The 19230-nt window shown below is 36.6% G+C and overlaps 1 protein-coding gene across 1 annotated transcript; it reads right to left on the bottom strand.

The window, feature by feature from the left end:
• Positions 1–630: 630 nt before the first annotated feature.
• ldhba (lactate dehydrogenase Ba) lies at positions 631–19230 on the bottom strand. Its single transcript, XM_062995714.1, has 8 exons — positions 19122–19230; positions 6585–6716; positions 6352–6469; positions 5944–6117; positions 3996–4169; positions 3602–3719; positions 2315–2438; positions 631–1164 (listed from the first exon to the last, which is right to left on the bottom strand). Exons 2-8 carry the CDS (start codon positions 6711–6713, stop codon positions 997–999), a joined length of 1005 nt encoding a protein of 334 aa, XP_062851784.1. The 5' UTR covers positions 6714–6716; positions 19122–19230; the 3' UTR covers positions 631–996.

Here is a 19230-nt window from a genome sequence, read left to right as displayed (position 1 = left end):
CTCAGAGGTGCTCATCGCAAAAAAAACCCCACTCTGTCCGAGTAGGGCTGCAGACTAGCTCACCCCTATTCTACACGTATGAAGCCACTGGCCATATCTTTACACCAACCAGCAGCAGATTTTTACAAAAAGACATGGCAGGTAAAACAAATCTTCCTCAAAACACAATGCAAGAAGATGATATCACATTTGGCATACCCTTTCTTAGACATGACCATTTGTGTCTGTTGGGTGACCAGCCAGACTGTTGGAAACACCGAGCCTAGACTCTCTGGCTCAACTTAGTGGTGTGCTACCCGCCTGACCAGATGGGCTAACATAATTTGACCGCAAACCACTTGAGCACTCGCAGTGCATTTTAAAATGTTTTAGCTTTGTACTTTGTGTTCACATGATTTTTGGTCAGTACTGTATAATATGCACAGGTTCATCCTTACATCATGTTTTAAGTTTGTTGCTACACTCGTGTAAGTGCAGTAAACATTGTACATTGTTTGGTTTCAAGCATCAGATTTTAATGTAATAATATTTATTTTTGCCAGCTGTATTGCTAACACACCACAAGAGGGTAGCAAAACTACAGTGTGCTGGGCACAGACACCACTAAAAACAGGCAAAGTCAGATTTGGCTCATTGTTTACTCATTTATTCACTCAACTACTCATTTGATTGTTTTTGCAGTTGTACAGAAAAACCCACCTTTTGCATGTTGTTATTCAAAAACTGATTGCTGAGCTTCATTCTTGATAAAAAAGAAAGGTCTTAAAGGCTCAAGTGCAATTATTATTAATGCCTAGTGATCTTTTTATTGCTCTTTACTTTGAACAAAGAAATATTCCTCTTCATTACAAAAAAAATTACTGACGCGAACGCGAAGACAAAAATATAGCCACGTCTAACAAAGTAGGAAACGTGTGTATTATGATTGGTTAGAAAAGTAAAATGTGGATGGAGTGTGTGATTTTGGCTGGGAGTGTGTGTTAATGATACAAGATGTTACAGATCTTTTAGGTCCTTCTGAATGTTCCAGAGGGTGTCAGCACTCTTCTTAATTTGGCCCACCTCAGCATCAGTCAGGGTCATGTTAATCACACTGGCTACACCACTGGTGTTCAGCACGCAGGGCAGGCTCAGGTACACTTCCTCCCCAATGCCATACATTCCCTGCAAACCACACACAGTAATAAAAACACACATTTACATCTAATAACAATGATTCAACTTGAAAGATAATGTATACATCAAGGATCATACACATTACGGCTACAAATAGAAGCTAAACAATCACAAGTGATTTGTTTAATATTGAACATGTGATTCAGAAGAGTTAACAGGTGTAAACCCTTCATTTCCCTTTATACGTCTTTTAAATATAAACACAATTAGAAAAATGAGCTATGCCACTATAGTATACAATGTATGCAAACATACTATATGTAATAGGACATGATAAATGCATTTTCAATGAACATCATTAAGTGATGTTAAAAGCTTACACTTTTAAGTAGCAGTTATTATGATGGACTTACTATGATAATGGATTACTTATTATAATGGACTTGTTGCGGACTTCTCTAGGCACATTTCTACTTACCAAAAGATGTATTTTGCACATCTGGACAGTACATTTATTGATTATTTAAGAAGCTACACCCATTATACAGATGAACTTTGTTGGTATACAATTATTAACCATAGCTCATCAGCTACTTTGTGACACCATCAGTAAGTTTAAAAATCCCATTAACACTTGCACCTGATACACTCATTTTAGAACACACTACATCAATACCATGTTGGTGACACTGAAGTGCTGAAAATGGTCCACCACCTAAACATCTGTTCATTGAAGGTAGGGTACAAATGAATAAAGAAGTAATTGCATATCCGCAAGTTTATGTGTATGGTAGGTGTAGCTTCTTAAACAATGAACACATGTATGAAGCAGGCTTGATTAGTTGAGTGTGTAGGAACACTACAAATTTGACCAGCAATCTAAAAAAAATCTGCAAATTTCAGTTTGTAACACCTAGACAACCATCACATTGTCTTAATGTACAAAAGTATATTGCTTCAGTTTTTGAAGTTTTATTTAACTCTTCACTGCCAAGCAGAACCAATGAGGGCAATCTACTTTAACAGCCTTGTGACTTGTTAAATATTAGCCAAATTTTGACGATCTTTTGTTGTGTGAAATGACCCAAAATGTAATCATTTAGTGAAATAAAAAAACACTAGTACAGGTACTAAGGCCTTTACAACCCTGCCACCAGTTTCATATATTATGGTCATATAATGATGTGACTGTTCTTACCTTCACCATGGTGGACACTGGATGGACTCTGCTAAGATTCTTTACCAGGCTTTCAGTCAGATCAGCCACACTCATTCCAATGGCCCAGTTAGTGTAGCCTTTCAGCTTGATGACCTCATAAGCACTGCAACACAAAAGCACAATCCACAGTTTCATCATCAGTTGTATTTACTGAGACTTTACAATGGCTTACCTGAAAATGGTTCTATTTGATGCAGTCACACTTCTATATAGAAATCATTACAGTAACCATTTGAAAATAGTGTTTATTTAAATAATTTATTTGTGCTTAAATTCAAAATGAAAAAAATGTATGGTTGTAAGTTTATCAGGGCAGTCTTCGCTCTATTAAAAGTAAGTAATTGCATGCTTATGTGCATCGGTGGCTACGCGCTCAACCAAAAACATTTTTTGCTGATGGCATTAAAAAGTTGGTACAACGCGGGGAAAACTTTATAGAGAAGTGATGTAATTTGTTTTTGAAATTTTTAATAAACAGAGTTAAAAAAAAGTGCGGAAACTTTTTAAAGAACCCTCGTGTATAGGACGCCATTATTCCACAAATATTATATGATAAATATGTTGTTTTATTAAAGCCCTAATCCTCACCTGTAAAACAATCTTTTATTTTTCATGACATTTTATTTAATTTCATGGTACCATTTTATATCAATTTGTAAACAAGAAAACATGAGCATGTCCTATGGAAATGCACTGTTTGCCTAGCTAACTATAACTAACCCTAGCATGTTTTTCCATAAACTTACATTTAGAATGAGTAAAATTTTGGGTGAGTTATTATATTCTTATCGATCAACTTTTCTAATGTGGCAAGTAAAGATTGACAATCCATCATAGAACAACACATACTTAGTGACAACATGAAGTAGTTACTCCCCCTTTGTTTGCTTTTTTGTGGTGAAACACACAAGAAAACCCAGAGAAATTCTTTGCAGACACAAACCTGAGGGGTGGTTTAAACACATACTACCTACTGTACCAACATGCTACCCCTTTAAACATTTGCTACTTTATTCCCAATAATTATACATCATTAAACTAATGATGACATCAGTAAAATTTAGGCCCCCTGACAGGTTAATACACTGCCCTTTATCTCAGACATATTTCTAGCCAAAATGACTCAATGATATTTAATACATTTCATTTTATTAATTGCTCTTACTCTGCCTTTATACTATGCACCTACAAAGAAGACATTTTACGGTAAATGTTGTTTATTTTTAAAGCTGGTAATATTAGAGTTTAAGGCAGATTTCACCACACCTGTCCACCACCATCTTGTGAGCATCCTTCCAGTTCTCAGAGTCCTGATCAGAGCCGATGGCAGGGTTAAGCTTCTGCAGGTTTACTCCAGCTACGTTAGCGCCACTCCATACTGGCACTACAAAACAGGACAAAAATGCAAAAATATTAATATTTTGTAGATTCTTGTATTATAACAAAGACATTTGACATCATGTATTACATTTATCATACATTCTACAAATATAAAGCAAGTAGTTGTGGTATTTAGTTATTGACAAGTGTTTTCTGTTGTTATACATGTTTAAGAGTTACTGATACATGGTTTTTTGTTGCACAAAAGATGTTTTGTCTTGACCATCTATTGGCTCTTCTTTAGTCTTTTCCTTATTCTACACATCCTTAAATGGCTCACCACTGGAGTCTCCATGCTCTCCCAGGATGTAGCCGTTAAAACTGCTGGCATGGATTCCCAGCTTCTCAGCCATGATGAAGCGGAAACGGGCAGAGTCAAGGTTTGTGCCACTGCCGATGACTCGGTGCTTGGGCAGTCCACTCAACTTCCATGTTACATAGGTCATGATGTCCACTGTGAGGGCAGAGAGGTCATGTTAAACAGCAACTCTGCACAAATCAGAAGTTTATATAGTCCCTTATTGGGACCCCTGATAAGTACAAAGGGTGATAAATTCACCTTTAAGTAAATAAGCTTAATCTCCCACTGAAAATAAGAAAAAATCCCAACTTTAATTGAAGTTTATTCCAGGAAAATAGTCCCTGATCAGGAAATAATTATTTTTAACAAAACCACGTGCTACAATTGGTTAGAGGTGGGACCACTTCGATTAATACTCTGTACAACCTCTTTTTGCCATTAAACCAGCACCTAGTCCTATCATATGACATTTTATAAGGTTGTAGAAAACAGAACAGGGAGTTAGACATCATTCCTTTATAAAGAATCTAGATCCTTCTTGTGTACCCTCCTCTTTTTGTGTTCAGTAAACCATTTTTGTACTGATCTGGACATATGTTTTAAATTACTGTCCTGCTGGAAAACTGAATGCCAACACATTTTTTAGTTTTAGAGGCGGACAGATTTGTATGTAAAATGTCTGTTTCATGTAGTCCATGATTCAATGTACCCTAACAAAGTGCCAAGGGTCTTTAAAAAAAAACAGCCCCACATAATCAGACCCTCAACCATACTTAACTGTGGGAATCAGGTTCTTATTAGTGTAGTCATACTTTTTTTTAGGCCAAACCCACACTGAGTGTTGCCAAAAAGCTCAATTTTTGTTATCTAACCATAGAACATGGTCCCAGTTAAAGTCTCAAAAGCATTTTTAGCTATCAGACACTTATATTTATGGGTAGATGACAGCAAAGAGTTTTTATTAGCACACTTTCCAAATAATCTGTTGACATAGAGTAGTCTGGTGGCAGTTTTAAAAAAAATTGGTGACACAAAAATGCAGCTTTTTTTTCTGAAACTCTTCAACAGTGATCCTTGGGGATGGTTTGCCTCTCTTACTATCCTCTGTACTATGCATGAAGCAAAATAAACTTGGGTTCTTGTCCAGGCAAGTTCGTCACTGTTCCAGTTGATTTGAACTACAGTATATGACTACAGGATTTTATTTAGATTTTTGTGTGTGACCTTTTACCTACATTTTTAGAGAATCCTGTCTGAGCCCATGGTTTTTGATCCTAGAACATCATTTACAATGTAACGATTTATATAATTTTTATAAAATATTTTATACAATTTTATAATTTTTTTAATAAAAGTCAAAATCTGCAGGTGTTTAACTCTTAGTAAATTTAGTCCAGTATGCGTGTGGTGGTCAAGGCCATAATGTTTAGATGAGACCTAGGTAATGCAGAATAAAAACAAATTTACATCAAAAGTAGTTGCTATCTGGGCTTGTGATCCGAAAAGGTATGTTCAGTTATTAAAATATGTGCTTAAGCACATCAGATATTTGTTAAAAATTCATTTATAAAAGAATTTCCACCACAACCTCCATTGGACAAGCTATTCCAAAACCTTTATTATTATTGATTTCCTACCTAAAAACCATCCATTGCAAGGCAACACACACTCAGACATTCATTCATTCACTCACTTATGTGCAATCACAGGTACCAAATAAACTTTCTGCAAGAGATGGTAGAACCTATACAAGCACAGGTAAATTAAGTAAAACTCCTTTCAGACAACAACTGGTCAAACCTGGTTCCAGGACCCACGTTGCTGTGCAGTGCACACTATATCAGCTAGTGAACACTAGTGCCACCAAACAACCTATTGCTAACAATTAAATGCAATTTGCTGTATAAACAAGCACATCCTCTCCTACCTGGGTTGGACACCACAATGAGGATGCAGTTGGGGCTGTATTTGACAATCTGAGGAATAATGTGCTTAAAGATGTTGACATTTCTCTGCACCAAGTTAAGTCTGCTCTCTCCCTCCTGTTGACGCACACCAGCTGTCACCACCACAATGCGAGAATTTGCTGTCACTGAGTAGTCTGTCAATCAGATAAAGAAGAGTCGCCATAAGAGCCAACTTAGAAGCTAAAATATTAGTGCTGAGTTAGCTTTGCTGACTCATTTGCCACTCATTCATAAATTAGCTTTTTTATTACCAAAATTGAGGCATGCACATGAGGCTTTAAAACAAATGCGGATAAATAGTTTTGCTTTTTTAAGGTTTCAAATCCAATATTTTTTCTTCTAATTTGCCACATATAAGCCATTTTTACCCTTATCAGCAATTATCTTGTGAGTCTTGAGAAAGAGGCTGCCATGCTGGAGGTCCATCATCTCTCCTTTTAGCTTGTCCTCAAGCACATCAACCAGGGCAAGTTCATCACATAAGTCCTACAGAGAAAAAGGCAACTTTTAATGATGTGTGAGCTAATATTACCCAGTCGAATGATTAAACAGTGGGAGCATTAAATTGTTAATGGTTATTAATGTGGGTAAGGTCTCTTACCTTGAGAAGGACACTAACAGCACAGGCCATACCTACTTGCCCCACTCCAACCACAGTCACCTTGTTGGTGGGAGGTTCAGCTGGGCCGCTGGACAAGGGGGTAATGAGTTTCTGCATGACTGAAGCCATAGTCTATAGAGACAAAACAAACACGCTTAGAAAAAAGATAATAAATACTTAAATAAATGAATAGAAATTGCAAACTAAATTTTTTTTTGGATTTTTTTAATTGATTAAATCTCTTATTTACAAAGATATTGAGACTTTTAATTCAATACTTTGAAACCCCTTTGGTAGCAATTACATCTCCAAGCCTTAAATGTATCACTACAAGCTTTGCACACCTGTACTAGTCCAAAAACTGGACTAGTAATCAATGGTCACTGGTTCAAGCCCCACCACTGCCAGGTTGCCACTGTTGGGCCCTCAAACAAGGCCCTTAACCCTCAATTGCTTAGACATTATACTGTCCCAGTACTGTAAGTCACTTTGGACAAAAGCGTCTGCTAAATGCTGAAAATGTAAATTAGGTTAGTGCCTGGCAACTTCGTGGGCCAAGTCTGGGATTTGGCTGGGCCACTCAAGAACATTCAGAGACCTGCCCTGGAGGTGTTGTTCTGGCTGTATGCTTTGTGTAACTGTCTTTTCCTCATAAGTTCATTAAGGAAATGCTATGCTCATCAGTATTTGTCTTGCCACTGCCATAAAAGCCTGATTTATAGCGTGCTGGAGACGGCACAATTTTTCCCATCACAATTTGATTTAAGAAATTTCAGGCTTGGTTTTGTCCTGACAAAGCAGTGTGAATAAACCAATATGTGTCTGATCAGTTTAAATTGCAATGATTGGACTCCAAATTAGTTTGTAATAATTATGTAATTTAAATATTAGCTATATAAACAGTGTTAACTCTTCACTTTGCTTACAAGTGTTTTACACTTTACTTACAAGTTTTATGATGAGCTCTTTAAACTTTCAAGTTCAAATTTAAGTTCAATAGTCTTTCCTGTCAATTCTGCTATATACAAGTACATACTGGACATAGCGTACATAGTTTAGGGTTTGTATAGCAGCAGAGACATTAAAGAATATGCACAACTGTGTTATTTGTGTGTGTGGGAGTGTGAGTTTGGGTGTGTAAGACAGTGAGAATATGTGCATGTGTCACAATTAGTGGCACAAGAAGTCATTTAAAAATTAAATTAGCTATTTATAATTATTTGTGATTTGTGAAACTCCTTGCTTTTTTCCCATTTTTCTACTTTCTCCATTGATAAGGTGTGTTGATAGACTACTACACAGTGTTGCCAACTCCTCAGTAAGGAAAGTAGCTATTGGCTGTCCTAAAAGTCGCTAGAAGTCGCTAAATGACATCATTGCCTAATTTGCATAAGGTCCATTTGCATGTAATTGACGCTGTAGAAGAGAGGAATAACGTCGTGGGAGAGACAAAAAGTGGGTAAAAACACCCTAAATATGTTTAGAACTACAAATGAACATTCTTCTGTTAATTCGTGGTTTGTTTTTGTTTTTTAAGACAACACTGAGCTACTCTGGGTAGGGTTACCAGATTGCGACAGTAATTTTCAGCCTAAATGCATGAAAAAATGCTCAAAACACAGGATAAGCAAATGATGTTTGGCATTTCACAAATAATAAACCAGTTAAACCATCATGACCTACAAATTAATATCTTAAAATGTACAGATCAGTAATTATACATTATAAAGGACAAATTATTTTTGCTTGCATGTCTTTAAAGTAGCCTACCAAGTTTGTAAAATGCATTATTTGTTAGAACACACAACCCTTTGCATGTAAATAAAAATAAACTTGCAAGCAATGAAAGTTTTCCCTCTCATACATATGAGAGGTTGTATGTACGAGACTTGCTTACCTTCATATTCAACTTAAATCACTTGTCTAACATATTAATCAGTGTATTGATGGGCGTGGCAACAGTGTCTTGGACTGGAAAGAATAACCTGTCAATCAAACTTTTCACAACTGGTTGGATGTGGTGGGAGAAGGGAGACCTATTTATACTCCACCTGCTTTCGCAATAGCTTTTTTATTTATATTTTAAGCTGCCAAAATGATTACAAACCAGCCCATGTTTTGTCCACATGCCAAAGTGTTTTTCCCTGCCAATTATGCTATGGGGGTGGTTCTCAGTGACAGGGAGACTGGTAAGAATCAAGGGATGGATGAATGCAGTAAAAAAAAACAAAAAAAAACATCAACAACCTCTTCCAGAATGCACACAAAATCAGACTAGACAATGACCTAACAACACTAGTCAAAACAACACTAAAATGTCTTCCAGGCTTAAAACCCATTGCACATCTCTGAAGACACCTTTACAGGTGCTTGCTATCCAATCTGATGAATGAGAAAAAGCATCTAGGATCAGGTGTTCAAAACTTGTAGATACATAACCAAGAATATTTGCAGCCATAATTTCTGCCAAAGGGGTTCTACAAAGCACCGAATAATAAGTCTGAATACTTTTGTCAACAAGGGATTTCTGTTTTTGTCAAAACTTTCTTAATTCACAGAGGTAGAAAATCAAGACACTAGTTTAAAGAAACCCTTTAAAGCCAGCCCATTCAAATTTCGAAACAATAATTTCGATGGCTTAAAGCCTTATATCTCCGCCGTCCAATCACTGATTGTAAATCTGAAAACTGCCCCAGGTAGCTGACAACCCAGGCTAAAAGGCAATGTCATTGGTCAAGCGGTTTGTGTCGTGGCTGGTTTGCATATTTAATGAGAATTTATTTTTTTCATTCGCCCCGCCCTCACACGGAGCGCAGCTGAGACAGTCGACTGGATAACAACACAGAAAGAGAAATTCTGTCAGTGAAATAAGGTAAGATTTATTTTAAAACTGTTTATTAGTGTTATTACTTTTCATTTCTACTCAGAAAACTTGGCTTTAATGGTAAAATTGTAATATTATTAGTGCTTTACGCTTTGGAAAAGCTGAGGTGATTCTGAGAGTTGCGTTCTAAGTTTAGTCAGTCAGCTGCACAACTCTCCTTTCTGAATCGATTGTAAGGTTTTTTATGTCCATCTAGATGGAAATAAATACGTGTGGAGAGTTTATCAGATACCTTTTTAGTCTCGTTTGTTTAGTAGTTTGTAAAGTATGCAGCAGTTTTACACAAATAAGGGCATAGCAGTGAGCTAAGCTAAACCACCGGAGCTGTGTGTTGCACCCTGCAGCCATGTGGTTTGAACAGGCTGCTCTCAAACTCCAAAGTTAGATTTTATGCATGTAATCTTGAAATCAGTTATAGCTTACTTGTTTTACTTCAATACTGTCTAAAGCCTGCTTAGAAATCACCTTAGCTTTGCTCATAATAGCATTACATTTTGCATTACATGCATTTAGCATGACTGGCTAAAGTAATTTAGCTGAGGCAGAAAGCATAAAGGTGGATTACATGTCACTCTGGGCAATTTATAACCTTTATTTCCATGGTATATTTTATCTGTGGTAATTTGTACTTATAACAGAGAAATATTATTTTATCTATAAAATATTTCTGTGAAATTTGCATCATTTTCTAAAAAATTGCTGCATTTATTTGAAAGAGACTAAAGTATGCTATGCTACCATATAGATGCATATAGGTAGATAACATGTCAGTCTGTGCAATTTATAACTTTTTTTTTACCATAATATATTTTTTTCTGTGGTAATTCTTACTTGTATCAGTGAAATATAGTTTTATCTATAAAATATTTCTGTCAGATTTGCATAATTTTCTAATGTATTGCAAGAGATATTTGAAAGGGACTAAAATATGGTATCAAACTTTTTTTGAAAGCTTTTTTTGAAAGCATACAGGTGCATAACATTTCAGTCTGTGACTATTTACTTTGTCTTGTAATTATTGCTCCTCTTAGATAATTATTGTTTTATGTGTAAACCATGTGCCAGATTTGAGAAACTTTTGTCATATGTATTGGTTCAGTGTACTTGAGTTTACTTCAAAACATGAGCCTGTGGACATTAGCGTCTCTGACAAAAACAAAGAAGAGCAAGATGAGCAGAGGGATCAACCAACAACCTCCTATCGGTAAATACATGTATTCCAAGTGTGTGTATTTGTAAATGTGTGTGTGTACATATATGCTGACAATAAATGTCAGCATTTGCACCCACACACAATCAGGGCTGCCAACAAAATATAAAATCAACAAAAGAGTACAAACTCAGATTATGATTTTTACTAATGTTTGTTTTCTTTTATGGGTTTGGTTAGTCTTTCTTTTCCCATGTCAGGTAGGAAGCGGAAACGCTTCCCTGAATCTGTATCCTTTCCTTCCTATGCTGATGTAGACACAGAAGCACCAGAGCCCATACCATTTAATCCTTCTCGTCCAGTAGGCATAGATCTGGGAAGTGTGCACAGGGCTGTACGGTCAGCCACAAGTACCTTGCGTGAAATAGACTTCTTCAAGTTGTTTTTCACGTACACCATTGTTGCTGAGATTTGCCAGTTTACAAACTCTAAGGGGTGGGAGCTTGTACTGAATAGGCCGTCTTATGCAAACCATCATGGGGCATGGGAAGAAGTGACCCCAGATTAATTCTACCGGTTTCTTGGGCTCCTCATTTACATGGGTTTCACGTCCCTCCACAGCATTCACAGATATTGGGGAACCAGATCTCTTCAGGGTTCATGGGCCAAGTTATTCATGTCCCGTGACCGTTTCAAGGAATTGATGGCAGCCCTCCATGTTGTAGATCCTGCCACAGAAAATAATCTTGATCGTCTTAGGAAGTTGCGTTACCTGATGGACCACCTCAAAACCAAGTGTCAGCAGCCTTTCCAGGCTGATGAAAATCTGAGCATAGACGAGAGAATGGTAAAATCAAAAGGTCGATCAGGATTCAAGCAGTATATGAAGGGCAAACCTACTCGCTGGGGTTTCAAATTGTGGGTCATTGCAACTTCAGATTCGGGATATACCTTAGACTTTGATGTACAGGGTGGGCCATTTATATGGATACACCTGAATAAAATGGGAATGGTTGGGGATATTAACTTCCTGTTTGTGGCACATTAGTATATGGGAGGGGGGAAACTTTTCAAGATGGGTGGTGACCATGGCGGCCATTTTGAAGTCGGCCATTTTGGATCCAACTTTAGTTTTTTCAATGGGAAGAGGGTCATGTGACACATCAAACTTATTGAGAATTTCACAAGAAAAACAATGGTGTGCTTGGTTTTAACGTAACTTTATGCTTTCATGAGTTATTTACAAGCTTCTCTTTGTTTACAGCCATTGACATGTCGCAGAGGTTAACACGTGAGGAGCGGATAGAAATTGTGTTGATGTCTGGTGAACGCAGTACCCGGGTCATTGCAGCAGATTTCAATGCAAGACACCCTACGAGACCATCCATCTCCCATGCTACAGTTAGCAAACTGCTTGCCAAGTTTCGTGAAACTGGTTCAGTGTTGGATTTGCCAAAATGTGGACGCATGAAAACTGTCACTAATGAAGAAACATCAGTGGCTGTCCTAGCTTCATTCAGCAAGAGCCCACAGCGTAGCACTCGCCGCATGTCACTGGAGAGTGGCATCAGTCGAACATCCCTTCGGCGGATATTAGCTACTCACAAATGGCACCCTTACAAACTCCAGCTGCTGCAGCATCTCAACGAGGATGACCCAGATCGGCGCACTGAATTTGCAGAATGGGCAAAACAAAAATTGGAACAGGACCCTCAGTTTACACAGAACATTTTGTTCAGTGATGAGGCAAACTTTTATGTGAATGGTGAAGTTAACAAACAAAACCACCGCTATTGGTCTGACACTAACCCACATTGGATAGATCCCTCCAAGACTGTTGGAACACAAAAATTGATGGTATGGTGTGGTATATGGGGTACAAAGATAGTGGGGCCATTCTTCATCAATGGAAACCTCAAGGCCACTGGATATTTGCTACATCATGATGTGTTTCCCTCTTTATGCACTGAAGCTGGCACGTTCCCTGAGTTTTTCCAGCAAGATGGTGCACCACCACATTATGGGTGTCAGGTCCGAGCATTCCTAGATGAACAGTTTCCTGGAAAGTGGATTGGTCGTCGTGGGCCAGTTGAATGGCCCCCAAGGTCTCCCGATCTGACCCCCTTAGACTTTTATCTTTGGGGTCATCTGAAGGCAATTGTCTATGCTGTGAAGATACGAGATGTGCAGCACCTGAAACTACGGATACTGGAAGCCTGTGCTAGCATTTCTTCTGCGGTGTTGCTATCAGTGTGTGAAGAGTGGGAGAAGAGGGTTGCATTGACAATCCAACACAATGGGCAGCACTTTGAACACATTTTATAAGTGGTCAGAAACTTGTAAATAACTCATGAAAGAATAAAGTTACGTTAAAACCAAGCACACCATTGTTTTTCTTGTGAAATTCTCAATAAGTTTGATGCGTCACATGACCCTCTTCCCATTGAAAAAACTAAAGTTGGATCCAAAATGGCCGACTTCAAAATGGCCGCCATGGTCACCACCCATCTTGAAAAGTTTCCCACCTCCCATAAACAACCCCTGGCAAAAATTATGGAATCACCACTCTTGGAAGATGTTCTGTCAATTGTTTAATTTTGTAGAAAAAAAATAAATCACAGACATGCCACAAAACTATCATTTTTCAAAATGTCAACCTTCTGGCATTAAGAAACAATAAAAAAAAAGAAACAAATATAATAGTTGTGGTCAGTCACAATTGCTTTTTTTAGATCAAGTAGAGAAAAAAAATATGGAATCACTCAAATCTGAGGAAAAAATTATGGAATCACTGTAATTTGCAGTTAAAAAAACAAAACTGCAGCAGATTAGATTTGCTAATTATTCTTCAGTTTAAAAAGAGTGCTCACACCTCGGAGAGCTGTTGCACAAAGCAGATTGTCATGAATCATGGTTCCAACACAAGATATGTCAGTTGAAACAAATGAGAGGATTATAAAACTCCTTCAAGAAGATAAATCATTGTGGAATGTCGCAAAAGATGTTGGTTGTTCCCAGTAAGCTGTGTTTAAAATCTGGACCAAGTACAAACAAAATGGGAAGGTTGTAAAAGGGAAGCATACTGGTAGACCAAGTAAGACATCAAAGCATCAAGATAGAAAACTTAAAGCAATATGTCTTGAAAACAGAAAATGCACAACAAAACAAATGAGAAACAAGTGGCCGGAAAGTGGAGTCAATGTCTGTGACTGAACTGTAAGAAATCACCTAAAAGAAATGGGATTTACATACAGAAAAGCCAAACAAAAGCCATCATTAACACCTAAAAAGAAAAGAACAAGGTTAAAGTAGGCTAAAGAAAAGCAATCGTGGACTGTGGGTGACTGGATAAAAGTGATCTTCAGTGATGAATCGCGAATCTGCATTGGGCAAGGTGATGATGCTGGAACTTTTGTTTGGTGTCTGTCCAATGAAATTTATGAAGATAACTGCCTAAAGAAAACATGTTAATTTCCACAGTTGTTGATGATATGGGCCTGCATGTCGGGTAAAGGCACAGGGGAGATGGTCTTCAATAAATGCCAAAGTCCACATTGAAATTTTGGACGCTTTTCTTATTCCATCAGTTGAAAGGATGTTTGGTGATGATGACTTCATTTTTCAAGATGATAATGCATCTTGCCATAGGGCAAAGGACGTGAAAACTTTCCTTCAAGAAAACATATAATGTCAATGGCATGGCCTGCAAATAGTCCGGATCTCAATCCATTTGAAAATCTCTGGTGGAAATTGAAGAAAATGGTCAATGACAAGGTTCCAACCTGCAAAGCTGATCTGGCAACAGCAAGAGACAGTTGAAGGCAGATTGATGAAGAATACTGTTTGTCATTAGTTAACTCCATGCCTCAGAGAGTTTAAACCATTATAAAAGCCAGAGGTGGTGCAACAAAGTAATAATGGTGCAGTGTTTTCTAATGATTCCATAATTTTTTCCTCAGATTTGAGTGATTCCATATTTTTTTCCTCTACTTGATCTAAAAAAAAAAGCAATTGTGACTGACCACAACTATTATATTTGTTTCTTTTTTTTATTGTTTCTTAATGCCAGAGGGTTGACAGTTTGAGAAATGATAGTTTTGTGGCATGTCTGTGATTTATTTTTTTTCTACAAAATTAAACAATTGAAAGAACATCTTCTAAGAGTGGTGATTCCATAATTTTTGCCAGGGGTTGTACTAATGTGCCACAAACAGGAAGTTAATATCCCCAACCATTCCCATTTTATTTAGGTGTATCCATATAAATGGCCCACCCTGTATACACAGGCAGTCGTGATGGGCGCATAACTGATTTGGCTATAAAAGTGATCGAAGACCTTGTGCAGCCATTTAAAAATCAAGGTCACACAGTTTGGTTTCACAACTTCTATACATCACCAACTGTTATGGTCCGACTTAAGGAGTGGGGAATCAATGCTTGAGGGACATGTAGGATTAATCGTAAGAAATTCCCAGTGGATTTCAAAGATGTCAAGAAATGGGAGCGGCAAGCTAACCGTGGTGATATGAGGTGGTGTAGAATTGACGGAAATGTCTTAGTTGTTCAGTGGAAGGACACGCGAGCAGTTACATGCCTCTCTAATTTCCACAATGCTAATGATTCATCAGAGGTTTCTAGGATGGTAAAGGTTGGTGCCAAGTGGGACAGAAAAGTAGTCCGTCAACCAGCTGTAGTAAAGGACTACAATAAACACATGGGAGGTGTTGACAGATCTGATCAAATGTTAAACACATACAGTCTGCTTCAGAAAACTCAAAAGTGGTGGAAAACACTTTTCTTCCATTTTGTGGACATAGCCGTCGTTAATAGTTTCATTTTGTTTCAGGACTGGCATCATTCCAATCCAGCATCACGTTATGGGTTTAGTTTAGCAGGCTACAGCCAGATAAACTTTAGGGAAAATCTTTCGCACCAGCTTGCAGACATTGCCGTAGATTCAATTTTGCCATCTCAGCTTTCAGTAGCTCCAACCACTTCCTCATCATTTTACGTCACTCACATTCCTCAGATGGAGCAAGTATCAAGAAATTGCTGGCTTTGCTACAAAAAATTCAAAAAAGAAAATAAAACAAAGATTGCATGCATGGCTCCTGAGTGCCAAGGTAGAAGATTTTGTTTAGTTGGCAATCGAAACTGTTTTCAGTCTTGGCATTCTAGTGAAGGAGATGAGTTTCGCAGTTAGACCTACACAGGGCTTCTGTCTTCTACTGTCAGTCACTCTCATCCTTCCTCAACCCCTGTGTTTGTGTATATGTTCTTTGTTTCTCTTTCTCTTCACAGGTCTAAGTTCAGTGTGCATTGTTCATTGGAAGGAGGTAACTTGAGGTAATTATCCATTGTCTGTTAAATATTTTGTAGTGAATTTTTGGCAAAATGGCTTAGATGAGATTTGATATCCTGTTGCCTCAAAACTGTTTACTGAATTGTTCAATGATTATCCTGAACAAATAATTGCTTTTTCTTGTATTGTTGAATTGGATTATTTGAGAGTTTGTTTTATGGAGTGATGCATTGTTCATTGTTCTTCAATAGTGCTGAACTATATTGTATTGTTGTTTTGAAATTATTTATAGAATAATGTTTTTGAACTATACACTGTTGTTAGAGTGCTTATTTTGTCAAATAAATTTTATCTGCTGTCTTATTTAAAAAATATGGATGTTGACAATTTAGTAATAATTAAGAAAAAAGTACACTTTCATTGGTTTATAGTGTATGCTGACTGGTAAAAAGTGAAGTAAAAAAGGAGCGACACGAACATTCTAAATTGCTAAATGACACCTTCTGCTAAATTGATCATAACTTTTGAATAGAAGAAGATAGATTCAAAATTATTTTCTTGACAAATGGCTCACAAAATTGCAAAAATTTTATATATTCTATATTGTTCTCTATATTGCACAGAAATGTGTTAAAAATGTAAGTATTTATGAATTGAGTAAAAAACGAGAGATTTTTTAGGTTGATTTTGAAGGTTTTTTGTAAACATTTATTATATTACACTTGAAAAACATTGAGTTTCATATAATTTTAAAGAATTGATTCTCCTGGTTATAATGGTGTGTGTATATGCAGGGTTTTTTTTCATAAAAGTACACTTTCATTGGTTTATAGTGTATGCTGACTGGTAAAAAGTGAGGTAAAAAAGGAGCTACACGAACATTCTAAATTGCTAAATGACACCTTCTGCTAAATTGATCATAACTTTTGAATAGAAGATGATAGATTCAAAATTATTTTCTTGACAAATGGCTCACAAAATTGCAAACATTTCATAAACTCTATATTTTTCTTTATATTGCACAGAAATGTGTTAAAAATGTAAGTATTTATGTATGAAATAAAAATTTAGAGGTTTTTTAGGTTGATTTTGAAGGATTTTTGTATAGATTTGGTTATATTACACTTAAATAACCATACTGAGTTCTATATCATTTTAAAGAACTGATTCTTCTGGTTATAATGGTGTGTATATATAGTCTATGCTATGTACGGTATTTACACAATAAGGTTTTATTCTATGACCATGTTACATAGTGTCCGAAAATGGAATGTTCCACTCAGGCATGAAAGGGTTAAAGAAAAGCTGTTGGCAGCTGAATTGAACCTGAAATGGATAAAAGTCTGTTTTTGACTAATAATATTTGACCAATTACTGGCAATTGTAAGAGCCACAGTTGGCTAAAATAAAAGTACTTATTTTGTTCTTAAGGCAAGAAGTTTGGTATTGATATTTCTAACAAAATGTAGCTTTTTAAAACTCAATTTTTGTCATGCAGCCCCTAAGTTACTCAAATCTAGATTTCACTGCCTTGAGACACTAGTCTTCACAGTCTTCTTGTGATGCACCTTGTTACAAGTTATTTGAGTCTGAGGACAACAGTCAGACTTTTTAAATGCCTAAGTTTGTAACTGGTGTTTGACTCACATGCTGTACATACTGCAAAATAAGCCTGGATGATCACAATTTTATTACTTTTATTTATTAACATTTTGCATTCTGCTATATCTAATTCGACAACTGAATGCTTGAGCAACTTCCAAGTTAAATTCCTGATAATAAAATCTTGTTTATAGCCAGTTAAAATAATCCTTTTATAATTATAAAATATAACACAATCAAAATAAATAATTGGTATTCTATGTACAATCAGTAAATACAGCTTACAAATCAAAATGGACTATCTAACTGTAGCTCACTGCTCGTAGATGGAGCACAGCCAGTTCTGCATAGTTCAAGTGTTCTGAGGCAGGCAGTTTCAGAGAGAGGAGGGGCTGTGTAAACTTTAAACATATGTGAAAACAGAACTGGGGGAAAAAGAGACTAAGACCGTTTACATGCCTACACAAACTGTTTACTGTGTAAACTTCAATACTGGAAATATCTATTTAATAATCTGCCTTATGCATTGCATTAACTGCAACATTTAGTCCCATCAGGCTCTTGCATTTTGATTAGATTGTTCTAGCTTTTACAAGAATTTATCACTATTTGTAACTTTTGTTCATCGGATTACAATGGAAAAGCGTGATATTTGCAACAGAAAAGGATTTGCCCCATCAACCAGAGGTCAGAAGTTTGAGCCCTAACCACGCAATATGTCTTCTGTGCTCTTAAGCCCGAGCTAATTGGCTGTGTTCTTTTTGTGTGCAGTACAAGATAACTTTTAGTTGTGGTGCAAACCATGTTGTTGCAGGGTTTGTACAATCAACTAACATGTGTTGTCATTTGTCCATTTTTTATTATTTTATTTGTATGCTTACACTTTTAAAAAGACATTTGCAGAACTTTAGTACAAAAAACGGTTTGTACATGGTGACAAAATTTCAAGTCCTGCAAAAACTGCAGCAATTTTAAAGAAACACCAGAGCAACAAAGTTAATAAATGAAATACATTTGTGAGGATTGTGTACATGAACGTAGTAACATTTTCCAGGACCTACCCTAAAACTACATAGGAAAATGTGCACCCTTGACACTTTGGCAGTTAAACTGATCGTGTTCCCAAAATAAACAGAACTGACATTAATGAAATAATATTAATGAATGAATAATGAATAATCTTGAATAATAATGAATAATGAATAATCTTAATAAATGAAAGCAGCCTGTGGCTTAGGACACAGTTCAGTTTATACAGACCTATGTTTAAAAATGCGACATGTTCATGCACATAAGATGCAGCGTTGTATTTAACACACAGCAGCCTACACAAGTGCAAAAGAAGATGGCCGTTTCCTTTATCTGCATGGCAAACTTGTTAGATGTGTACAAAAACAAATTGTTTTATACCGGATAAATGTAGTTTTACTCAAATATATAAGCTTTTTAAATGAGTTACTAGTTTATGAAATACAAACATTGACGCAATTGCTTGTAACACTTTTCTGCACGCTATAAACACCTATTCGAAATAAATTAAATCAATATACTGCGTTAGTAACACTATTTATACATCTGAAAAATATCTACAGTACATACATTAGATTTGGGAGAGTGAGATGGCTTTGTATCCTCAGTGGTAGAAGAGAACCAAGCTTACAGCAGGCAGATGCGATGCGTGTGTGAACAACTCACTCCCTCACTAAAG

This window comes from Trichomycterus rosablanca, chromosome 1, assembly GCF_030014385.1.
Source record: "Trichomycterus rosablanca isolate fTriRos1 chromosome 1, fTriRos1.hap1, whole genome shotgun sequence".
Taxonomy (NCBI): domain Eukaryota; kingdom Metazoa; phylum Chordata; class Actinopteri; order Siluriformes; family Trichomycteridae; genus Trichomycterus; species Trichomycterus rosablanca.
The sequence above is the reverse complement of the archived record's forward strand: the minus strand, read 5'-3'. Positions and strand labels throughout refer to the sequence as shown.

Excerpts from the sequence above, each read along its gene's own strand:
- ldhba (XM_062995714.1), bottom strand. The coding sequence starts at position 6,713 with ATGGCTTCAGTCATGCAGAAACTCATTACCCCCTTGTCCAGCGGCCCA. Across the intron at positions 3,720-3,995 it reads AGAGCATGGAGACTCCAGTG|TGCCAGTATGGAGTGGCGCT; the intron begins GTGAGCCATTTA and ends CCTGTTTTGTAG. Across the intron at positions 2,439-3,601 it reads CACAAGATGGTGGTGGACAG|TGCTTATGAGGTCATCAAGC; the intron begins GTGTGGTGAAAT and ends TTTGTGTTGCAG.